The sequence below is a fragment of the Podarcis melisellensis genome (genome assembly GCF_964234715.1).
Source record: "Podarcis melisellensis genome assembly, chromosome: 1".
Taxonomy (NCBI): Eukaryota; Metazoa; Chordata; class Lepidosauria; order Squamata; family Lacertidae; genus Podarcis; species Podarcis melisellensis.
The window spans coordinates 126686701-126708237 of record NC_138528.1 but is presented as its reverse complement, the minus strand read 5'-3'; the positions used below and the strand labels follow the sequence as shown (position 1 = coordinate 126708237).

General features: G+C 44.3%; 1 protein-coding gene across 2 annotated transcripts in view; it reads right to left on the bottom strand.

Annotated features, from left to right (window-relative positions):
• Window positions 1–21537, bottom strand: part of PARD3B (par-3 family cell polarity regulator beta) — a 582358-nt gene that overhangs the window by 325625 nt on the left and 235196 nt on the right. For both annotated transcript variants that reach the window (XM_081906208.1, XM_081906209.1), the window contains exon 15: window positions 20840–20955. In XM_081906208.1, coding sequence (XP_081762334.1) covers window positions 20840–20955 — 116 coding nt within the window. The remainder of the gene's footprint in view (window positions 1–20839; window positions 20956–21537) is intronic.

Below are 21537 nucleotides of genomic sequence, written 5' to 3'. Positions count from 1 at the left end.
CTTTATAAATTTTTGGGGGCCCCAAGAGACTGGGGCCCTAAGCTATAGCTTGTTTAGTTTATACAGTGGTACCTCAGGTTACACATGCTTCAAGTTACATACGCTTCAGGTTACAGATTCCGCTAACCCAGAAATAGTGCTTCAAGTTAAGAACTTTGCTTCAGGATGAGAACAGCAGCAGGAGGCCCCATTAGCTAAAGTGGTGCTTCAGGTTAAGAACAGTTTCAGGTTAAGTACGGACCTCCAGAACAAATTAAGTACTTAACACAAGGTACCACTGTACGTATATCCGGCACTGATCATAGGTCTGGGTTGTACACATGAGTAAATAAACCATATATCACAAAGACATCATGGTCTATTCTGTACCTCATTTCCCAAAAAGAAACACAGATCCTGGATAAGCACTGCTCAGAGATTGGGGACGGCATGCAGCAATACATTGTTGGTTCAATTTGACAAAAACAACAATATAAATATGAGGAGAGAGGTTTTGTCTTATTTATAGGCTTTGCCCAGAACATGTTTATTCAACTGGGGGTTGGGGAGACACTCCAATAGCATTTCTCTCTCTCTCTTTTTGGGTCTTCACTCAAAAAAAGAATAGCAAGCACATTATGAGGAAAGTGTCTGGTTTGCTTTCCTATTCCTTCAAATTCTCTCCCTAATTGCTCAGCTGCTTATATCTAGTAGGGCATTGTTCCGTGGATGATGAATAAAAAAGAAATTTAATACCAGAATACTATTAACTGAGGATCAGTATGGTTCCATGTATGCTTTCGAAAGGATGTACTAAGTTTAGAAAGCCACAACAGTTAAACGGAAGAATCCCACAGAATTCACTCCCTGTTAAGTGTGCTTAGGATTGCAGACTAAAAAGAGGACCCCCAATTTTCAAGCACAGCCACTTCAAAATAAGGGGAGGCTAGCATGTGTGCCATGCCTTATCTTGAGAGAGGGCCTGAGAACAGGACCTATTTCCATGCCATCCATCAATGCAAGAATGCCAGGATATATTACAATAAAACACCAAATGCAGAGGAAAAGCAGCAATGAAAATTAAATGTTAAAAACTTCTGAAGTATCACCTAGAGCAGGGGTCAGCAACCTAAGGCCCATGGGCCAGAACAGCCCACAAGGCTTGTCTAACCGGCCCACAGCACCCCCTGCTGCCCCTTCTTACCGGCCCGGCTCGGCGCGGGCACCAACTTCCGGGTTGATGGCGCCTGGGTGCATATGCACGGGTGCTCCTCTGTCCCAGATGTGCACTGGAAAAAGCATGTGCACACGTGTGTGGAATGGAGAAGCAGCCGTGCATGTGTGCATACGCTATTTCTGGCGCACTTCCGGGTCAGAGGAGCGCCGGAAATAGCATGTGTACAAGTTTGGCTTCTGGAAAAAAGTTCGAAAACCGGAACACCTACTTCTAGTTTTGCAGCGTTCGGGTTCCAAGTTGTTCTTGAACTAAGCTGTTCGAAAACCAAGGTACCACTGTAATTAAAAACTGTGTAGTTTCACCACAATGTATTTATGTAGTACCACAGAGAAACAGATTACCATATAACAACACAGTCTGTTCAGGGAAATAATTTTCCTCCAGTGTATCCCATTATAAAATCCTCAGATGCTCTCCGAAAGAAATAACACATTTCTACACTTGGTTGGTCAGAGGGAGGCAGTTCACTCTTACCCCACTGATCACTGTTTGACAGCCTAGTTATATGACTTGGGATCATGGTCTTAAAAACAGATATTAGAACAAACTTGATCCAATTATAACACTGATATAGCCCAAATAATCTTATCTCACAACATCTGGGCAATCGGGTGGGATCAGTGTGTAAGGGAGAAGTAGGAAGTATGCAAACCTGTGACGTGGTCTTATTCTGTGTTAAATATGAACAGAGTGATAAAGACACACATACACACAGCTACAAGGGGAGGGAAGGGGGGTGGGAATGTAAACAGTGAGGCCAAAAGGCAAATGAAATGGTGTGTGACCATTATATATAAAGTTGGAGATAACATGCCCATCCAAACATTGCAAATTTAATTAAAACATGGGCTGAAATAGGAAACCATTATCTCAATTCAAACCTAAACAGATAGAATCAAACATCACTCTAAGCTTATTATGCAGCCGTTTTAATGCTGGAGTCTCCCTATGAAAGTCCTTTGGAAGAGAATAGCAAGTTGCAATGGTAGAGTTTTCTTGGAAGACTGAAGGAATGAATGAATGAGTCTTTATTTGTGTCAGCCATTGGCCGTAGCAATAAAACAACAATACGATATACAAAGAATAGAAATAAAAAGTCAATTATATAAAATAAATTTTAGGGTTTTGAATCAATATTCTAATAGTGGATCTTATTCTGATTGCCCCAGCTAAAAACCTTGTAATTTTTTCTGAGGACTCAACCTTTTCTGAGGACCGAAGTTTCTGAATGCCTCAGCCCAAAGCCCATTCAGTATTCTGAATTACCGTATTTTTTACTCAGAGAAGGGGAGATGTGGGTGAGGGGAGATTGCCCAGACTTTTTCAGCTTTTGTTTTGGGGGGGGGGTGCTGCCGAAAATCACAAACCCACAGGACTGCCACAGCCAATCGCACGCACATCGACAAAGCCACCCATCATCTGCACGCTCACCAAAAGCCAGCACCAATCACCCGCCCAATTGTAGCAGTAGCCAATAGCCAGCAGACCTTGCTGCAACCACCAATCACCTACAAATACACCACCGGCAATCTCTTGCTCGCAGAAGCCACCAATCGCCTGTCCCAAGTCTCCACTATCTGTGTATAAGACAACCCCCAATTTTTAAACAAAAAAATCCCTCATCTTATACACGGAAAAACACGGTACGTCACAGAATCATAGAATTGGAGAGTTGGAAGGAACTACGAGGGACCGAAAGCAATGACAAACCTGGACAGCATCTTAAAAAGCAGAGACGTCACCTTGCCAACAAAGGTCCGTAGAGTTAAAGCCATGGTTTCCCCAGTAGTGATGTATGGAAGTGAGAGCTGGACCATAACGAAGGCTGATCGCCAAAGAATTGATGCTTTTGAATTATGGTGCTGGAGGAGACTCTTGAGAGTCCCATGGACTGCAAGAAGACCAAACCTCTCCATTCTGAAGGAAATCAGCCCTAAGTGCTCACTGGAAGGACAGATCCTGAAGCTGAGGCTCCAGTACTTTGGCCACCTCATGAGAAGAGAAGACTCCCTGGAAAAGACCCTGATGTTGGGAAAGATGGAGGGCACAAGGAGAAGGGGACGACAGAGGACGAGATGGTTGGACAGTGTTCTCGAAGCTACCAGCATGAATTTTACTAAACTGCGGGAGGCAGTGGAAGACAGGAGTGCCTGGCGTGCTCTGGTCCATGGGGTCACAAGAGTCGGACACGACTAAACAACAATGAGGGACCAACCCTCTGCGATGCAGGAATCTTTTGCCCAATGTGGGGCTGAAACCCCTAACCCTGAGATTAAGAGTCTCATGCTCTACCGGCTGAGCTATCCCTGTCATACCCCCGCTCTCCGATTTGTCCGAGGCCTTGCACGGTGCAAATGCACGAGAGGAGTTGCATAATTGTGAGTTTTTAATCGGTGAAGCATGTTAAGTGCTCTGCAGTGGCAGCACAAATACCCAGCACTATAAAGGTGCCTGCTTGCTTTTGGTCCTATGCGGCAAGATGAAATCAGGTGACTATGTAAAAGGTAAAGGTAAAGGACCTCTGGACAGTTAAGTCCAGTAAAAGGCGGCTATGGGGTTGCGGTGCTCATCTCGCTTTCAGGCCAAGGGAGCTGGTGTTTGTCCACTTTCCGGGTCATGTGGCCAACATGACTAAACCGCTTGTGGTGCAATGGGGAACTGTGACGGAAACCAGAGTGCAAGGAAACGCCATTGACCTTCCCACCACAGTGGTACCTATTTATCTACTTGCACTGGCGTGCTTTCGAACTGCTAGGCTGGCAGGAGCTGGGACAGAGCAACGGGAGCTCACCCCATTGCGGGGTACGAACTTTCTGATTGGCAAGCCCAAAAGGCTCAGTGGTTTAGACCACAGTGCCACCAGCATCCCTGGTGACTATGTACAGAGCTTTAGATGAATGTATGCAAAATTAGGCCATTGAGGAAAGAACTACGCCTTGAACAATGGAAAAACCATGAAGTAGACTTGTCCGTCTGTTTCACAGATACAAATTGGCCTATCTAGCACAGTATTGTCAACACTGGCTGGCAGCATCTCTAGAGAATTTCAGGCAGGAAATTCCAGCGATTGCCCCCAGGACTTTATTTGCTCTATGTCCTTTCCCATTTCACGAGAGAATGTTTTCTCTAAAAGTAGTAGATGGATGATTCATCACTCTTGCCCTTACAGATATGAAAGAAAAAGTTTCAGTCAGTTGCACGAGATCTCGCAAAAACACCCAAAAATCATATTCTTGCAAAAATGATCATACTGAGGCATTTTTATGGTTGTTTTTTTTTTAAATCATTAAATAAAATAAAAACCCAAGTAGACCTTGGTTGACTCTCCAATTAAAAGAAAGCACTATGTGGGTGAAAATCCTATTAGTCACTTACCAGTAGCAGCCAAATGTACAACAGTATTTTTCTGCTCATATGGCTCGCTAAAGTACATTAATCATGGACAACTTTGAGAAATGTTATTGAGAAATGTAGCGTTTGTTTTTTGTACAGCATGGCTCCCAATTCCTCTAACGAGCTGAATAAAACTTCACTTGGAAAGTAAAGATTAGGGCAAAACAGGAGTTGAAAACTCATGTGCATGATGGAAAAATTCACCCTTCAATGTAAGATTAAAATTACGTCAGAAAATCATACTTATAGTACACTCCCACAAACTCCCTATATATACACAACAGTCCTTTTTCTACATTAACACTGCCAGACATTTTGTCTTGAGCAGCTGTTCAGCAACACTGGTATATGTTAATATCACTCAATTCCTTATTTAACTTCCACCAAGGAGAGCTAACAGGGCGTTCATGTTTTTAACGCATTTTCCGCGGCTGTAGTTCTTTCAGATCACTTGTGCAAGGCCGGAGGAGGCATTGTGTAAATAGGTTTGTGGAAAACAGCTAAGTGATGCTGATATAAATAATAAAATGCTAAGCTTTTTAAACATGGTATTCGTCTTCTGTTACAAGTTAGGAGGGAAAAAAATCGTTTTGTCATGCAGCTGGCGAAGAACACTGCTGTACACGTGACCAGTTAATGCATTTTAGTGCATAATGTGGCAATTATTGTCTATACAACTATCCTATTGTACATGAATAGGAAGTGGCATCATCTTTACAATAAATTGTACAGTAATTAGCCATTTCCCCTCATTTCCTTTCTGAACTCCGATAACACCGAGATATATCATCTGTCTTGCTTATTTGCAAAAGTAAGAACCAACCATCTGTACTGCCACTGTTCTAAATTAGATGGACTGTAATTTTCAGGTCTGTAAAGCAAAGGCTAGGAGGTCAAACCTTGGAATTGTTTGCTGAGGGTCATATTGTATTTAATTTAGGTGCCCTAAGACATCCCGTACATAAAGAAAAACGTGGCAGCTAAACTATTGCCCAGTTTAGAAGCAGAGAAAATACAGTCAACATAATCCAGTTATATAGAGTTTGTTTTAAAATACATATATATTAAAAAACACGCAACCAGTCGCAGAGGGATGGATGCTGATTTAGCCACCTGCCACTCTTTCATCCTTTCTGCATCCCCTCTCAGGTCACTGGCTTCTGAACCCCGGCCACATTTGCATATTCCAAATAGAGATCATATTATTCTTTACATAATTACTTATACCAAGGAACAGCAGATGCAACCCGTAATTGACAAAGAGCAACCTTCCCCTCAGTTCCAACTCATTCATTTCTATTTAACTCCTTTTAGCAGCCTGGCTAGCTCAGTCATTAGAGCAAACTCTCACCACCAACACCCTCCCCTCGTTCATTCCCCCGTTATTTCTACCAGACATGTTTGGTGCAATGGGTTTCGGCCTGAGGCTGAGATAGAACTGAAGCAACACAGAATCATAGAACTGCAGAGCTCGAGGGGTTCCAGTGAGCCATGGAGTCCAACCCCAAAGGCTTTGGAGAGAAGACATAATGTTCACCGCATGTTACAATTTGAGAGAAGATGTAATGAAAATGCTGTACCGATGGTACCTGACCATGGCCAAATTGGCCAAGATGTATAAGAATAGCTCAAACATATGTTGGAGATGTAAAAATGGGGTAGGTACCTTCATGCACATGTGGCGGGACTGTGTGAAAATAAGAGAAGTTTGGGATACAATATATAACGAACTCAAAAATATCTTCAATTTTTTCTTAAAAACAAACAAATTGAAGCCTTTCTGTTAGGCGTTATGTCCATGGAAATAATAATAATAAAAACTAGAACCCTTTTTAAGTATGCAACCACAGCGGCTAGGATTTTAATAGCTAAAAATTGGAAAAGTGATTTGATCCCCACAAAAACCAACTGGCAAGCGAAAATGATAGAATACCTAGAGCTTGTGAAAATGACTGGGAGAATAAGAGGGAAATCAAATCAGAAAGTTATTAAGGATTGGACAATATTCAAATAATATCTTTATAAGTATTGTGATAGTGCAATGCTCCTGACAGACTTAGATTGAATATAGAAGTATAAGGAAACCTTAACAACAAAAAATTCTTTTGGTAAGCAACACAAAAGAATAATAATAATGAAGTGTGTATAGAATAATAGAGTGTAAAAAATACAAAGAGGTAGGTCGGAAGTTAGTGTGTGTAATGTCAAAAGATACGTTGTTAGTGTTTATGGTTTATGCTGTTCATTGTGTTTGTCTATGTTTGATGTAAACTGTTTTTTGTAATAAAGAATAGAATGATAATGATGATGATGATGATGATGATGATGATAATAATAATAATAATAATAATAATAATAATAATAATAATAATAAAAAAAGTAAATGCAGGAATCTGGCCCACGGCCGTCTCTGAGTGGGCTCAAACCAGCAACCTTCTGGTTAACAGCCAGATGCACTGACGCATCAGGCCACCTCGTATTCAGGTGGATTTCAATACCATGAGGTTGAGTGACCAAGTAAGCTGTGGAAAGACCAGGAGTTGCCATCCTTGCCTATTGCCATAATTTCAGTGACCCAATAAAGTGGTGCTTATGCATAACGAATGGCAGTGAGATGGGAAGGAACACTATTGGGGAACATGCACTGGAGACAATTGGACAACCCCCTGGGTCCCCTCTGTAATGGTGCTAGTACTGCCACACAGTTGTTTTTGTTCAGTCGTTTAGTCATGTCCGCCTCTTCGTGACCCCATGGACCAGAGCACGCCAGGCACTCCTGTCTTCCACTGCCTCCTGCAGTTTAGTCAAACTCATGCTGGTAGCTTCGAGAACACTGTCCAACCATCTCATCCTCTGTCATCCCCTTCTCCTTGTGTCCTCAATCTTTCCCAACATCTGTCCATGGGACTCTCAAGAGTCTCCTCCAGCACCAGAATTCAAAAGCATCAATTCTTCGGTGATCAGCCTTCTTTATGGTCCAGCTCTCACTTCCATACATCACTACTGGGAGAACCATAGCTTTTACTATACTGACCTTTGTTGGCAAGGTGATGTCTCTGCTTTTTAAGATGCTGTCTAGGTTTGTCATTGCTTTTCTCCCAAGAAGCAGGCGTCTTTTAATTTCGTGGCTGCTGTCACCATCTGCAGTGATCATGGAGCCCAAGAAAGTAAAATCCCTCACTGCCTCCATTTCTTCCCCTTCTATTTGCCAGGAGGTGATGGGACCGGTGGCCATGATCTTTATTTTATTGATGTTGAGCTTCAGACCATATTTTGCGCTCTCCTCTTTCACCCTCATTAAAAGGTTCTTTAATTCCTCCTCACTTTCTGCCATCAAGGTTGTGTCATCTGCATTTCTGAGGTACTGCCACACATCCCAATGCAAATACAAAATATTTAGCAAGGGTACAGAAAGCAATCTCCATGTCACCAATTCTCCACCCCTCTCCACACACACACACAAAATTTGGAAGTCGGTTGCTATAACTGGCTAGGAAATACAACCTCATGGTTTTAGTTGTTTGTTCAGGGGCCAAATTACTTAAGAACTGAAGCCAGAAATTAGTGGGGAGGTGAAAGGACTATATAAGGTAAAGGGACCGCTGACCATTAGGTCCAGTCATGACCAACTCTGGGGTTGCGGCGCTCATCTCGCTTTATTGGCCGAGGGAGCCGGCATACAGCTTCTGGATCATGTGGTCAGCATTACTAAGCCACTTCTGGTGAACCAGAGCAGCACACGGAAACGCTGTTTACCTTCCCGCCAGAGCGCTACCTATTTATCTACTTGCACTTTGATGTGCTTTTGAACTGCTAGGTTGGCAGAAGCAGGGACCGAGCAACAGGAGCTCACCCCGTCACGGGGATTTGAACCGCCAACCTTCTGATCGGCAAGTCTTAGGCTCTGTGGTTTAACCCACAGTGCAACCCGTGTCCCTTGAAAGGACTATATAGGTGGCCCTATATGTGGGAGGCATATGTCTCAAGTCACACACCATGTTCCACGTGTGTGTGTGTGTGTGTGTGTGTGTGTTTGGATGGAGAGAACTACACAAAACACGGCTCTAAACTCGAAGGATGGAGAAGCTGTGAACTGGCACCGGAGCATGTACATTTTATTTCTACAAAAAAATAAAAATAAACAAACCCAGTTTGGTCAAGAGTAAAAGGCAATATATCCATGATATTAGGGACAACAAAACCATTCATTGAGAACAACTAGGCAAAATTGCATTTCTCTGCAAAACTAATTCCTCTTTTCCCTACTCTATGGATGAAAGCAACAGTAGCATGAAAACAACCAGTATTTTCTCTCTCTTCAAAATGCGCCGTGGTGCTAGAGCACCCACCTTCTGCGAAAACAAATTTTTAATTAAACATTGTTTAATTGGATGTATCAAAAATTAATTGGAAACTGATTCTGTAGTAACCAACAAAGGGTTTTTGCAGATGGAGAGGAGGAAGAGGTGAAGGGAAGGGAACAACAGTTTACCCACGGTCTGACTCAAAAGATGTGCCAAATGTAAAAACAGAAAGCCAGCATGTACACGCATAGTAGTTTGGCTCTGCAAATACAGTTTCAGTTATGGAGTAGGGGAGGCATTTAGATGCTTATACTCATGATTAACTCTTCTGAACAAGTGAAATATGGAAGCAAAACGAACTGGTAGCTATTTACCAACTTTGCTCCCATTCTGGCACAGCTGAATACAGTGCTGAGAGCTTTCTGACAACTAATGAGAGATGCATGGCTAATCACAAAAGACATTACGACTGCCAAAGGTACAATGATAATAAGCAAGCTAACAATATCAGAAAAACAATGGCTACCAGGGATGTATAAGTAACAGAATTCGAGCAGCAAATACTTGGCACTGTTTCATTTTAAGCCTTGCTTTTTTGCTGAAAAAGCTCTCGCTAACTACTTGGAGTCAGAGAAACCATATTGGAAGGTCTGCTGCCGGCCATCAGAATGTCTCACGAAACCATCTACCCTGCAAGAGCAGCTCAAATTCTGCAACATGTGCAGCAACACACTCAAAGCTACGTGTGCAAGTGGCTTCCAATTCAAGAGATAGAGCTTCAGTGCTGGGCAGCTACTGTCGTGGAAGAACATATGATTCTACACATACATAAAAAAGGTGTTTCTGTTTGTTGCAAAGTTCAGTGGCCACTTATGGAAAGCATCTTAGTATGGCAGTAGCCAAGAGACCACCACATATGCAATACAGTGGTACCTCCGGTTGCGGACAGGATCCGTTCCGGAGCTCCGGTCGGATCCTGAGGTTTCCGCAACTGGAGGTGCCTGTTCTGCGCATGTGCGCGGGGTGGTAGAGCGCTTCTGTGCGTGCACATGGCATGGTAGAGTGCTTCTGCAAGTGTGGTAAAGCACTTCTGTACATGCATCTATGGTGAAACCCGGAAAAATACTTCTGGGTTTGCCGTGTGCAAATCCCGAAGGATACGTAACCAGAGGTGTGCATAAGTAGAGGTACCACTGTACTTTCATTCTGATGCCTTACTCATCTTCCTAGGTATTCAGGGAAGTTTTTGAAGGCAACAACTTCATTTCCCACCTCTTCCACAGTTCTCCAAATTAATTTGGCATCGCAGCCTACAACCCTCACTTCTCCAGTTCCACAATCCTCAGCTGTCTAAAAGTCTCTTGCTCCCTCAAATGACTACCCTTTCACCCCTTGCAAAGCATCATCACCAATGATAGTATGACAGCTACACTCCAATGATAGTATTGGACTTGTTCTTGGCAGTGATGTGGTAGGTAAAAGGTAAAGGATCCCTGGATAGTTAAGTCCAGTCAAAGTTGACTCTGGGGTTGGGGCGCTCATCTCGCTCTATAGACCGAGGGAGCCGGCATTTGTGCACACACAGCTTTCCGGGTCATGTGGCCAGCAGGACTAAACCACTTCTGGTGCAACAGGACACCGTGACGGAAGCCAGAGCGCAAAGAAACGCTGTTTACCTTCCTGCCACAGCGGTACCTATTTATCTAATTGCACTGGCATGCTTTCGAACTGCTAGGTTGGCAGGAGCTGGGACAGAGCAATGGGAACTCACCCCGTCGCAGGGATTCGAACCGCCAACCTTCTGATCGGCAAGCCCAAGAGACTCAATGGTTTAGACCACAGTGGCACTTGCGTCCCTGATGTTTTAGTACAGTGGACGCTCGGGTTGCGAATGCGATCCGTGCGGGAGGCACGTTCGCAACCCGCAGTGCCACATCTGTGCATGCGCGGGTCGCTATTCGGCACTTCTGCGCATGCACAAAGCGCTACCTAGTGTTTCTGTGCATGCGCGAGCGCCGAAACACCGAAGTAACCCACCAGAGCCACGAGGAGTACAATTAAGGTACTACCTGGAGGTGTTGCCTTAAATAAAGCTCTGTATACCGATCACTTTAAACTTTAAAGAAAGGCTTTATTTTGAAGTACTGGTGGAGCTGTTATCAGTTCCCTACAGCCAGATATGCACGTTTCCCCAATTCCAGTTATAATCATTGGCGAAACCTGGGAAAAGGTTCAGACATAAATTTCCAGCTCCCTAAATTGTAGTTTCAGATCTGATCCTAGTTTGAGACTCTGAGTAGCAAACTGAAAGTAGTAACCCACAGTTCTTCATAGCAGGGAAGTCCAGTTTATGCTCACCAGGGTCAGCGTATCAATGAAGGGAAGAGGGAAAGGGAGAGCTCACAGGACAAACACTTACCCCCTAAAATATAGTTTAGCAGGCCAGGGATTTACGTCAAAGCTTGGCCTAAGTATAATTCTCTCTCTTCAGAGGGGCAACATCATATAAGGCTCAAGTGAGATCTGAGAACGTGTTTGGACCTACCTTTTCTTTATGCAAAACAAGAAAATCTTGATTCTGATTCTCTAGAAATTTATCCTACTAAGAGGGAAATGGTAAAAGCATTCCAGACCAACAAGCACAGCCTGCTTCTGACTCAGGCACTGCCATTACCATTTTGATAGTGATTCAAATAACTTTCTCTTTGATTTCAGGAATTACTGTAATTTCAGAACTACACTTATAATTACAATAAGCTGTTTTGAAGACGGAAATGATTAGAGGTTGCTTTGTGGGGAGGGATTTATTGTTTCATGTAATAATTCATATTTTATTATGTCTACGAAGAATTGATGCTTTTGAATTCTGGTGCTGGAGGAGACTCTTGAGAGTCCCATGGACTGCAAGAAGATCAAACCTCTCCATTCTTAAGGAAATCAGCCCTGAGTGCTCACTGGAAGGACAGATTCTGAAGCTGAGGCTCCAATACTTTGGCCACCTCATAAGAAGAGAAGACTCCCTGGAAAAGACCCTGATGTTGGGAAAGATGGAGGGCACAAGGAGAAGGGGATGACAGAGGACGAGATGGTTGGACAGTGTTCTCGAAGCTACCAGCATGAGTTTGACCAAACTGCGGGAGGCAGTGGAAGACAGGAGTGCCTGGCATGCTCTGGTCCATGGGGTCACGAAGAGTCGGACACGACTAAACAACAACAACAACAACAACTCTGTGAGTTGACTTTTATGTACGACAGGCGATGACAAAGCGTGTTCTCCTTCATGGAGAGCATGTGTTGCGGTGGGGTCTAGCAGGACACCCCCTCTTGGTTGCTAGGCGGGGCCGTTTGGATGGCGATGACTGTGATTGGGCTATAATAGTTGTTGGGGAGATTTTGATGTTACCATTTAGTGGGTTGGCCCGAAGGTTATATATTTTTTGCACGCAGTGTGGTGCAGTCTCTTTTGCTGTGTGCATCGGATCGCCCGCCCGCCCTCCCTAATTTAGGGCTTTTCCATTTGACGTTGCTGTGCCTGTCATGGGGTTGTCTGCTTTTGGTGCAGGGGCCTGGTAGGAATTTTGTCCATTTGGCAGGTTGGCTGGTACCATTTGGTTTTTGCCTACTGCGTAGCAAATCGTCACAACTTGTAAGGCTGTGGGGTTAGGCATTGGTTAAAATTTGGTTGGTGGAGGGCTAAGGGTTGGCTGTGCCTGCCCCTCCAATGCTGCTGCTGCTGCTGCTGCTGCAAGGGAATTCCGTTAAAGGAATCCAGGGGCTCGCCATGCTTTTGTCCAAATCCTTGGCAAGGGGCTTGGGCTGCGCAAGCCCCTGGGAGTGTGCAGGGAGTGGGGAGGGTATGATGCCCAGCCCCATTCTCTCCCCAAAACATTTTCCCTTACTGACTTTCGCAGGGTTCTGGAAGTCACTTCTGTCCTGGGGCAGGGACAGTGTGATGGCCTGGGATTCGGACTCAGAGGCTGAACCTGAGGAATCCCAACCTGCACAGGAGTCCCCGCCTCCAGAACCAGCTGATCCGGGGCTGGGGCTTGAGCCTGAAGGGTCCTCACCTGTGCTGGATTCCTCAGGTGCAGGCACCAGCTAAGTCTGCTCTGGCTCCTGCAGTGATGGAGGACCCATTGCCTGCAGGTGCTCCACTCTCAGCCCCGTCGGGGGAAGAGGAGGTTGCCTTTGGGTCTGGTAACCCTCCAGCCTCTCCTGCGCTGCAGAGGCTCAGAGCAGAGAGGCGGAGGGAACTAAGTTCCCGCAGGAGGAGTGCTCACCTCCAGGCCAGGAGAGGTGAGTCACCTGTGGACCGGGGCCGCCCTATGCCTCAGGGCAGATAAAAGCCAGCCAGCCCCAGTCCAAGTTGCGGGAGCAACATTGTTGGTAGCCTGTTCCTGCCTGCACCCTGTCCTGCTCTTCTGCCAGAGTTCCTGACCCCACCCGACTCACCGCCTTGGACCCAGCTACAGCCTTGACGGACGGCCTCCATACCACACCATCGACCTTGGACTGGACTCGGACCTCGCTTCTCGGTTAGCCCCTGGGACCAGCACAGACAGATAGTCGTAACCAATGCCTAAGCAACCACTCACATTACGTATTTTAATAAAGTTGTGGCCAAAATTATTCCAAAAACCTTAAACAAAGATTCTGTGTGAATTGTGATTTATTTAGGGGGTACCTTGGGGACTTCGACACGCAATTAGACACCAGCTATGCATACAAGAAAGTCTATGGCTGAGCTAGCTGTGATGTTATGCAAGGTTCACCATCATTCTCTTTGCCTTAGATGCCCAAGAAAGTTCCATACCCTTCCCCCTTCATTGCTGTGCAATTTTTAAAAATTCAACATGGGTCACTAAATTTGACACACGGCATCTACCTTACAGAATTACATTAGCCTGAAATGCAAGACAAAAAATAAAATAAAAAATTGAGCTGACCCAGAACAAACATGAAAAGGTGCTGACTCCAGTCTGACGCTCAGAGCACCTAAACAGTTGAGGAAATTGAGAAGAGGGCAACACTCAGTTCTAAGAAGCATGAAAAAAGAGAGTTAAATGCGCTGTATCAGCCTTTCCCAACCTTGTGCTCCCAGCTGCTGTTGGTCTATAACTCTCATCATCCCTAGTGAATAGGGCCAATGGTTGTAGACCAACAATATCTGAGGGCACAAGGCTGAAAAAGGCAACACTATATTAAAGCTTTGTTCTTATTTATTTATAAAAGATTTGTCCGTTCACACTAATTGTGCAATCTTATGCACTCTTACTTGCCAGTAAGACCCACTGAACATAGTAGAAGTAAGGTCAAGTCAGGATTAAACCAGGAAGTCTCTAATTAACCATTGTGTTGTGTTTTATCCAAAACAGGTGACCAGCTTCAGAACAAGCCAGGATATTATACAGTACACTGTTTGAAGTTGGCTTAAAATGCTGGATTTTCCAAAGCTGGTAACCATAATTCCTAATTGAAATGAAACAGGAAGCTTTGGTTAATTAGAGATTTCCTGGTTTGATTGCTGTACAGAGCAAGAAAAGGAGCAAAGAAACTAGGAAAAGACTTGTGCACGTTTTAGTTCAATAAGCAAATACATGATTGTCTGAATACAGCAAATACTTTCTCAGGTAAAACCACTATACATTTAATGTGTATTTTTAAATTCATTCTCAAAGGTTGTCTAAACATGCTTACCACGGCATGAGTCCTAATAGATCACCCAAATAACTCCCCACTAGAAAGCCAAGCTGATCTTGCAGCTATGAGACTCTGTCTCCATCATTTATCAAGAATTGTTGTTGTTGTTTAGTCGTTTAGTCATGTCCGACTCTTTATGACGACATGGACAGGCACTCCTGTCTTCCACTGCCTCCCGCAGCTTGGTCAAACTCATGTTTGTAGCTTCGAGAACACTGTCCAACCATCTCGGCCTCTGTTGTTCCCTTCTCCTTGTGCCCTCCATCTTTCCCAACATCAGGGTCTTTTCCAGGGAGTCTTCTCTTCTCATGAGGTAGCCAAAGTATTGGAGCCTCAGCTTCAGGATCTGTCCTTCCAGTGAGCACTCAGGGCTGATTTCCTTAAGAATGGATAGGTTTGATCTTCTTGAAGTCCATGGGACTCTCAAGAGTCTCCTCCAGCACCATAATTCAAAAGCATCAATTCTTCAGCGATCAAGAATATTGAAGCACTAATCTGATTACACAAGGGCACAAACTCATTGTTGCATTTACGAATCAATAATCATTTTGCAAGGAGCTTTATAATTGTTGTGCATCATTACAAGATTTCTGTGAGGTAAATACTTGCAACTCTTTTTTATAACAGGACAATAGAGGCTGAGCGATAATGAGTTAGTAAAATACATATGGCTAAAACCCAAATGTCTCGGTCATAAACTCTCTAATTTTGGTAAACTAGTCTTGATATATGAACAATGAACATTCACAAGGAATGTTGAAAATGTTTATTTGGTTTTTTGCTTTGTCTATGAAAAGATTTTAAATTATCAATACAAATATATTCAGGTACTTCGTAGGTCAATCATTCATGGTTCAAGGTATTTATACTACCAAAGTAACTTGACCAAACACTGGAATTAGATCACACTGTCAGCCATCTTCAAAGCATTAGGAGAGCAGTTATTTTTCCATACAGGAAAATATCTTTACCAATACATATCTAACATTTGATTTTAATTCTCTACTGCCCCCCAAATGTTCAGAAGCCTACTCTTTAAAGGGTTCTGGGATAAGAGTTCCATTTTGTAAGAAGAAATATTTGCATACATAAAATTCAGCAGAGAGCAGGCGAAAATAAAATTATATCTTATGCAGATGCTTTGTCTTTAAAAAAGGAAAAAGGAAAAAACCCTGAATGTCCTAGTTTTTCAGAAATGCTGACTATTCCGTATTGTCCATCATTTCATTGTTCAATGCTTATTCTTAGAGCCTTTGGGGGAGAAAATTGTGGATATAAACAGCTCTATATGTTTGCTGATGGTGCATGGCATTCAGATGCTGGAGGATCTTAGTTGTCTGTTGTTGTTTTTAAAAACCAAGTTGTGGATAAAAATAGCTGAAACTCAATAGGTGGGGCTTGCTGAAACCAGGCAAACACCCAGGGGTTGAGAGAGAGAAAGCTTTAGGTTGTTCAACCTGCCCTCTTTTGCAGTCCAACATGTCCAATCTAACCTTAACCTGCCAGTTCATATTCTCTGAAAACAGTGAAGCAGTAACATGGTATCGCTGGAGCTGACAGACCACCAGCTCTTGACATGGGTAGAACTGTTTTGTGGGGTGCATTGATGCAATAATAGGTAAAAGGTAAAAAGGTAAAGGACCCCTGGATGATTAAGTCCAGTCAAAGGCGACTATGGGGTGCGGCGCTCATCTCACTTTCAGGCCGAGGGAGCCGGCATTTGTCCACAGACAGCTTTCCAGATAATGTGGCCAGCATGACTAAACCGCTTCTGGCACAATGGGACACCGTGATGGAAACCAGAGCACACAGAAACACCGTTTACCTTCCCGCCACTGAGGTACCTATTTATCTACTTGCACTGGCGTGCTTTCGAACTGATAGGTTAGCAGGAGCTGGGACCAAGCAACGGGAGCTCACCTCGTCACGGGGATTCAAACCACTGACCTTCCGATCGGCAAGCCCAAGAGGCTCAGTGGTTTAGACCACAGCGCCACCTGCACCCAATGCAATAATAATGTGATAAGCCATCATCTGATTTTATCCGAGTTATAACCAATCTTAAGACTGGATATAGTAATTGCTCTCTCGCAGTGAAGGCAGATTCACACATTGTGATTATTAAGGCTTTTTCTGTTGTCCAATGGATCTCTGCAACAAACATAGCACAACGTGTAGTCTAGAACCATAATAGTCTCACCCTCACATTGATGTATTCTCCACAGAGAAATATGGTAGACTAAAAGGAACCTGAACATGAATTATGATGCTGGAGGAGACTCTTGAGAGTCCCATGGACTGCAAGAAGATCAAACCTATCCATTCTTAAGGAAATCAACCCTGAGTGCTCACTGCAAGGACAGATTGTGAAGCTGAGGCTCCAATACTTTGGCTACCTCATGAGAAGAGAAGACTCCCTGGAAAAGACCCTGATGTTGGGAAAGATGGAGGGCACAAGGAGAAGGGGACTACGGAGGATGAGATGGTTGGACAGTGTTCTCAAAGCTACCAGCATGAGTTTGACCAAACTGCGGGAGGCAGTGGAAGGCAGGAGTGCCTGGCGTGCTCTGATCCATGGGGTCACGAAGAGTCGGACACGACTAAACAACAACAACAACAACAACAACAAAAGGAACCTGGCTCTCCTATAACATTTCAAGCAGCACTGCTGCAAGCGAGAGGTACCAACATAGGATAGATATAACCTTGAAGCCATTCTACAAACTTTACTTAGCAGTATGGTTCACCCTCAAAAAACTGTCTGCAATCTAAACATATGTACTGCTGTGGTAACTGTGGTTCTTCCTGAAATACCAAAGAGGGACTAAGACTCTGATGTTCCAGGCAAGTAAAAAAAAACCACAACAAAAATCACATTGCCTCTGAACGGTCAGAACGCTGCAGGTTTCATTCTAGCTGGAGACAAAATAAAAGCCTATGCTGAAATTTCCAGCTACATTCCACAATAAACTGCGTGCAAAAGATATGCCACCTTTCTCCGCAGAAAGTAATCTCCAAAGAAATTGTTCTATGCTGTGCTTACAGGGTGGAAACTATTTTCTGCCATATTTTAATATATTTTGCACAGCTCTAACAGCTAGCAAGGTGCAATGCCGTCACCAATCACATATATGTAAAAGTGAGCCTGTAAGTTCTCTCCCCCCCCCCAATTTCTTTATTGAGCTTTAACCTATGCTAGTGAGGGTTTTGCCCCTTAAGCCCTTCTAAGCCTGGGGTTGGGCCAGGCAAAAGCTACGGTCAGGCAAAGAATCATAGAGACCGAGAGACAACAGGACTGCTCAAGGTGCCCCAACTATAAAATTGGAGAAATCGAGAGAGATATAGCCGCACCGGCGCATATCTCTTCTTTCTCGTATCTAAAAATGCAAGAAGGGCCTTTACACTCACCAGAAGCTCGGCTCTGCCCTCGCCGGTCCTGGAAGGAGCCTTTAAAAAAGTCCCATGTGCTCAGAGACTTTGCGCCTGTTCATTGGGAGAGATAGGAAGCCCAGAACACTTGTTCTGTAGATGTCCCTTTTATGAAGAGGCACAGAGTGAGACCCTTGATCCCCTACTGGTGAGGCTCGCCGACCTCCCAGAAAAGCAAAAATTCGACCTTTTCCTGTTAGGCAAAGATCAGAAGACAGATGGTCGCCAGATTCTGTGTACAGATCTGTAGGCGCAGACCATCTCCCAACTTATGAAAATCCCCAAACTCGGTTCCATGGGTGACTCTGGGTCAACTCCCTACAGTAGTTTATTGTTGTACATGGTTTTTAAATTTATTGTTGTACATTGTTTAATTGTTTGTTTTTCTTCTGTGACTGTACCCCCAAGTGTGCTTTATAAACTGGTCTCTGACCACAATAAATTATCTATCTATCTATCTATCTATCTATCTATCTATCTATCTATCTACCTATACCAGTGATGCCCTTCTCCTCTTGTCAGGGATTGGCATATTCAGACAGCATGCGTGGTATCCCAGAAGACATGCAAGGCACCCAGCAGCATGGACTCCTTCAGCAACTTGGAAGGACAATACAATCCAGAAAGGCAAGACGGAGTCTCCTTCTTGTCCATCAGCTTGGGTGCTGGCGACGGAGACCATTCTCTTGAAGCGTGGCCCTGTTCTTTTCATGGGAGGTGTTGGCAGCAGCCACAGTGGTGCAGAAGGGAGATCCTCTGAGGCAAGAGGCCTTCGAGGGGCTCCCAGGCAGAGTCTTTCCCTCCCTGATCTTATAAGCTCTCCCCACTTGGCCTCCGCACGGGCGTCCTGGCTGGCCTAGCCCAGAAGCAGCAGCCAAAGTCTCCTCCCTCTCTGAAATAACTTGAGAGGCTGTTTTAATGGGAGAAAACTTTGGCCACTGCCTCTGTGCAAACAGGGCCAGGAAAGAGCCATGCCCACATGGAGAAGGGGTAGTGGGGAAATGGTGCAAGGGTTGACAGCCGGGAACCGCCGGGATGTTCTCTTGCCCTTCATCCCAGGAGCTGGAGCCTCATCCCTGGAGGCAGGCCCATAAGTTCTTATTAGGTAAAGGTAAACGGACCCCTGACCAGTCGTTACTGACTCTGGGGTTGCGGCGCTCAACTCGCTTTATTGGCTGAGGGAGCCGGCGTACAGCTTCCGGTCATGTGGCCAGCATGACTAAGCCGCTTCTGGTGAACCAGAACAGTGCACGGAAACACCATTTACCTTCCTGCTGGAGAGGTACCTACTTATCTACTTGCACTTTGATGTGCTTTTGAACTGCTAGGTTGGCAGGAGCTGGGACCGAGAAATGGGAGCTCACCCGTTGTGGGGATTTGAACTGCCGACCTTCTGATCATAGGCTCTGTGGTTTAACCCACCGCGTCCCAAGTTCTTATTAGTTGTTCTTATTGATGAAGTTTCCCCGCCCAAGGCAGACAAATGTCACGTACATTTTTTAAAGCTATTTTAAATTGCTGGAAGAAAATTCTCTTTCCAGTTCAACGAGCATTTCGACACATACATTTCACAGATAAACTTTGCAAGTGTCCTGCCTTAAGTCTTCTTCATAATTTCCTTGCATGTGGCACACTTTATAATGCTGCATTCACAGATGTGTCCCCCATGTGATGCACATTGTACCTTGTTCCTTTCTCATTGGCTAAGTATCACTTTGGGCAGGGAAATTAAACCTGTGCAAGACATTGCAGTAAACAAGATATTTTAGGTTGATTCACTCCCCCCCCCCCCGAAATCAGTCTTGGTCATCATTCTGGATGACCTTCATTGAGAAGGGGACGGAGGAGTATGAATCGGTTACTCAATCTCCCAGCTGCTTCTGATACCATTGACCATAATGTCCTCCTGGATCAACTGTTCAGGATGGGTAAGTGAGGCAATGTATTGCAGTGGCTTTGTTCATACCTGTGTGGTGATTTTGACTAGACAAAGAGAAGGAGAAACTAAGTCATTTCTGATAAACTGGGACTTCCATAGCAGCTTTCAGCAAAGATAAAATGCAGAGAAATTTCTCCTGCATTTCCTGCAAACTTTCCTTGTTTGGCCCTAATAACGTTTTTCTTCCAATGTATGTGTGTTTAAAGGGACGCGGGTGGTGCTGTGGGTTAAACCACAGAGCCTAGGACTTGCCAATCAGAAGGTCGGCGGTTCGAATCCCCGTGACAGGGTGAGCTCCCGTTGCTCGGTCCCTGCTCCTGCCAACCTAGCAGTTTGAAAGCACGTCAAAGTGCAAGTAGGTAAATAGGTACTGCTCCGGCAGGAAGGTAAATGGCGTTTCCGTGCGCTGCTCTGGTTTGCCAGACGCAGCTTAGTCATGCTGGCCACATGACCTGGAATCTGTATGCCAGCTCCCTTGGCCAATAAAACGAGATGAGCGCCGCAACCCCAGAGAAGAAGAAGAAGAAAAGAGTTTGGATTTGATATCCCGCCTTTCACTCCCTTTAAGGAGTCTCAAAGTGGCTAACATTCTCCTTTCCCTTCCTCCCCCACAACAAACACTCTGTGAGATGAGTGGGGCTGAGAGACTTCAAAGAAGTGTGACTGGCCCAAGGTCACCCAGCAGCTGCATGTGGAGGAGCGGAGACGCGAACCCGGTTCCTCAGATTACAGAGTCAGTCACGACTGGACCTAATGGTTAGGGGTCCCTTTACCTTTTATGCGTGTTTAAGAAACAAAAACAGAAAATAAATGATGAGGCTAAAAAGAATTATTAGTTATCTCCCCACCCCATCTTACCAAGATCCATGCTTTTGGAGGCTTTCAGATTAATTGATTCTGTCTGCTTGGCCTGTGTCAAAGATCTGAAGTTGATGTGCTGATCTCGTAAGTATGTTGCTGAATCTGCTACCGAGCTGTGGAAAGAAGCCATACCACAAATAAAACAGAATGAAATAAAATAGGCACCAGCTCAAAAACAAATGAAGTAATTAAACCCTATGAAATATAAACGAATTTTCCCTTCTCTGTCATAATGCAATTTAAATTTCCTACGTGAGTTATTGCCTCTATTAAATCTGACTTTACTTAGGAGGGCCATAACCAGAGCAAAAAAAGGCAGGTTTTATCCTGTCTGTCCACTTTGTGGGCCATCTCAGTAATTAATAAGGCTCATTAAAGGTTCACCAAGGATCAAAAGGCAGAAAAGAGTCCTACTGCCTAATACTTATCTTCAACGTAAGTTATTTTTGAAATGCATTTAGCTGCTAGGTGCCACACAACAGGCCTCATTCCGAAGTTCAGGCATGTGACTATCCAAATATCAAGCAAACTAAAGCCCAAACTCGTAAGACGCTTCATTTTTCAGCTGAGATTACATTTTATCCTTCCCAGTTTCAGGCAAATCTTTAAAATCACTGACAGCACCAGATGCAGCAGACAACAGATTTCCGGAAAACTTTCTCTACGGTATCCTCTCTCACTTTAGTTACAAAAAA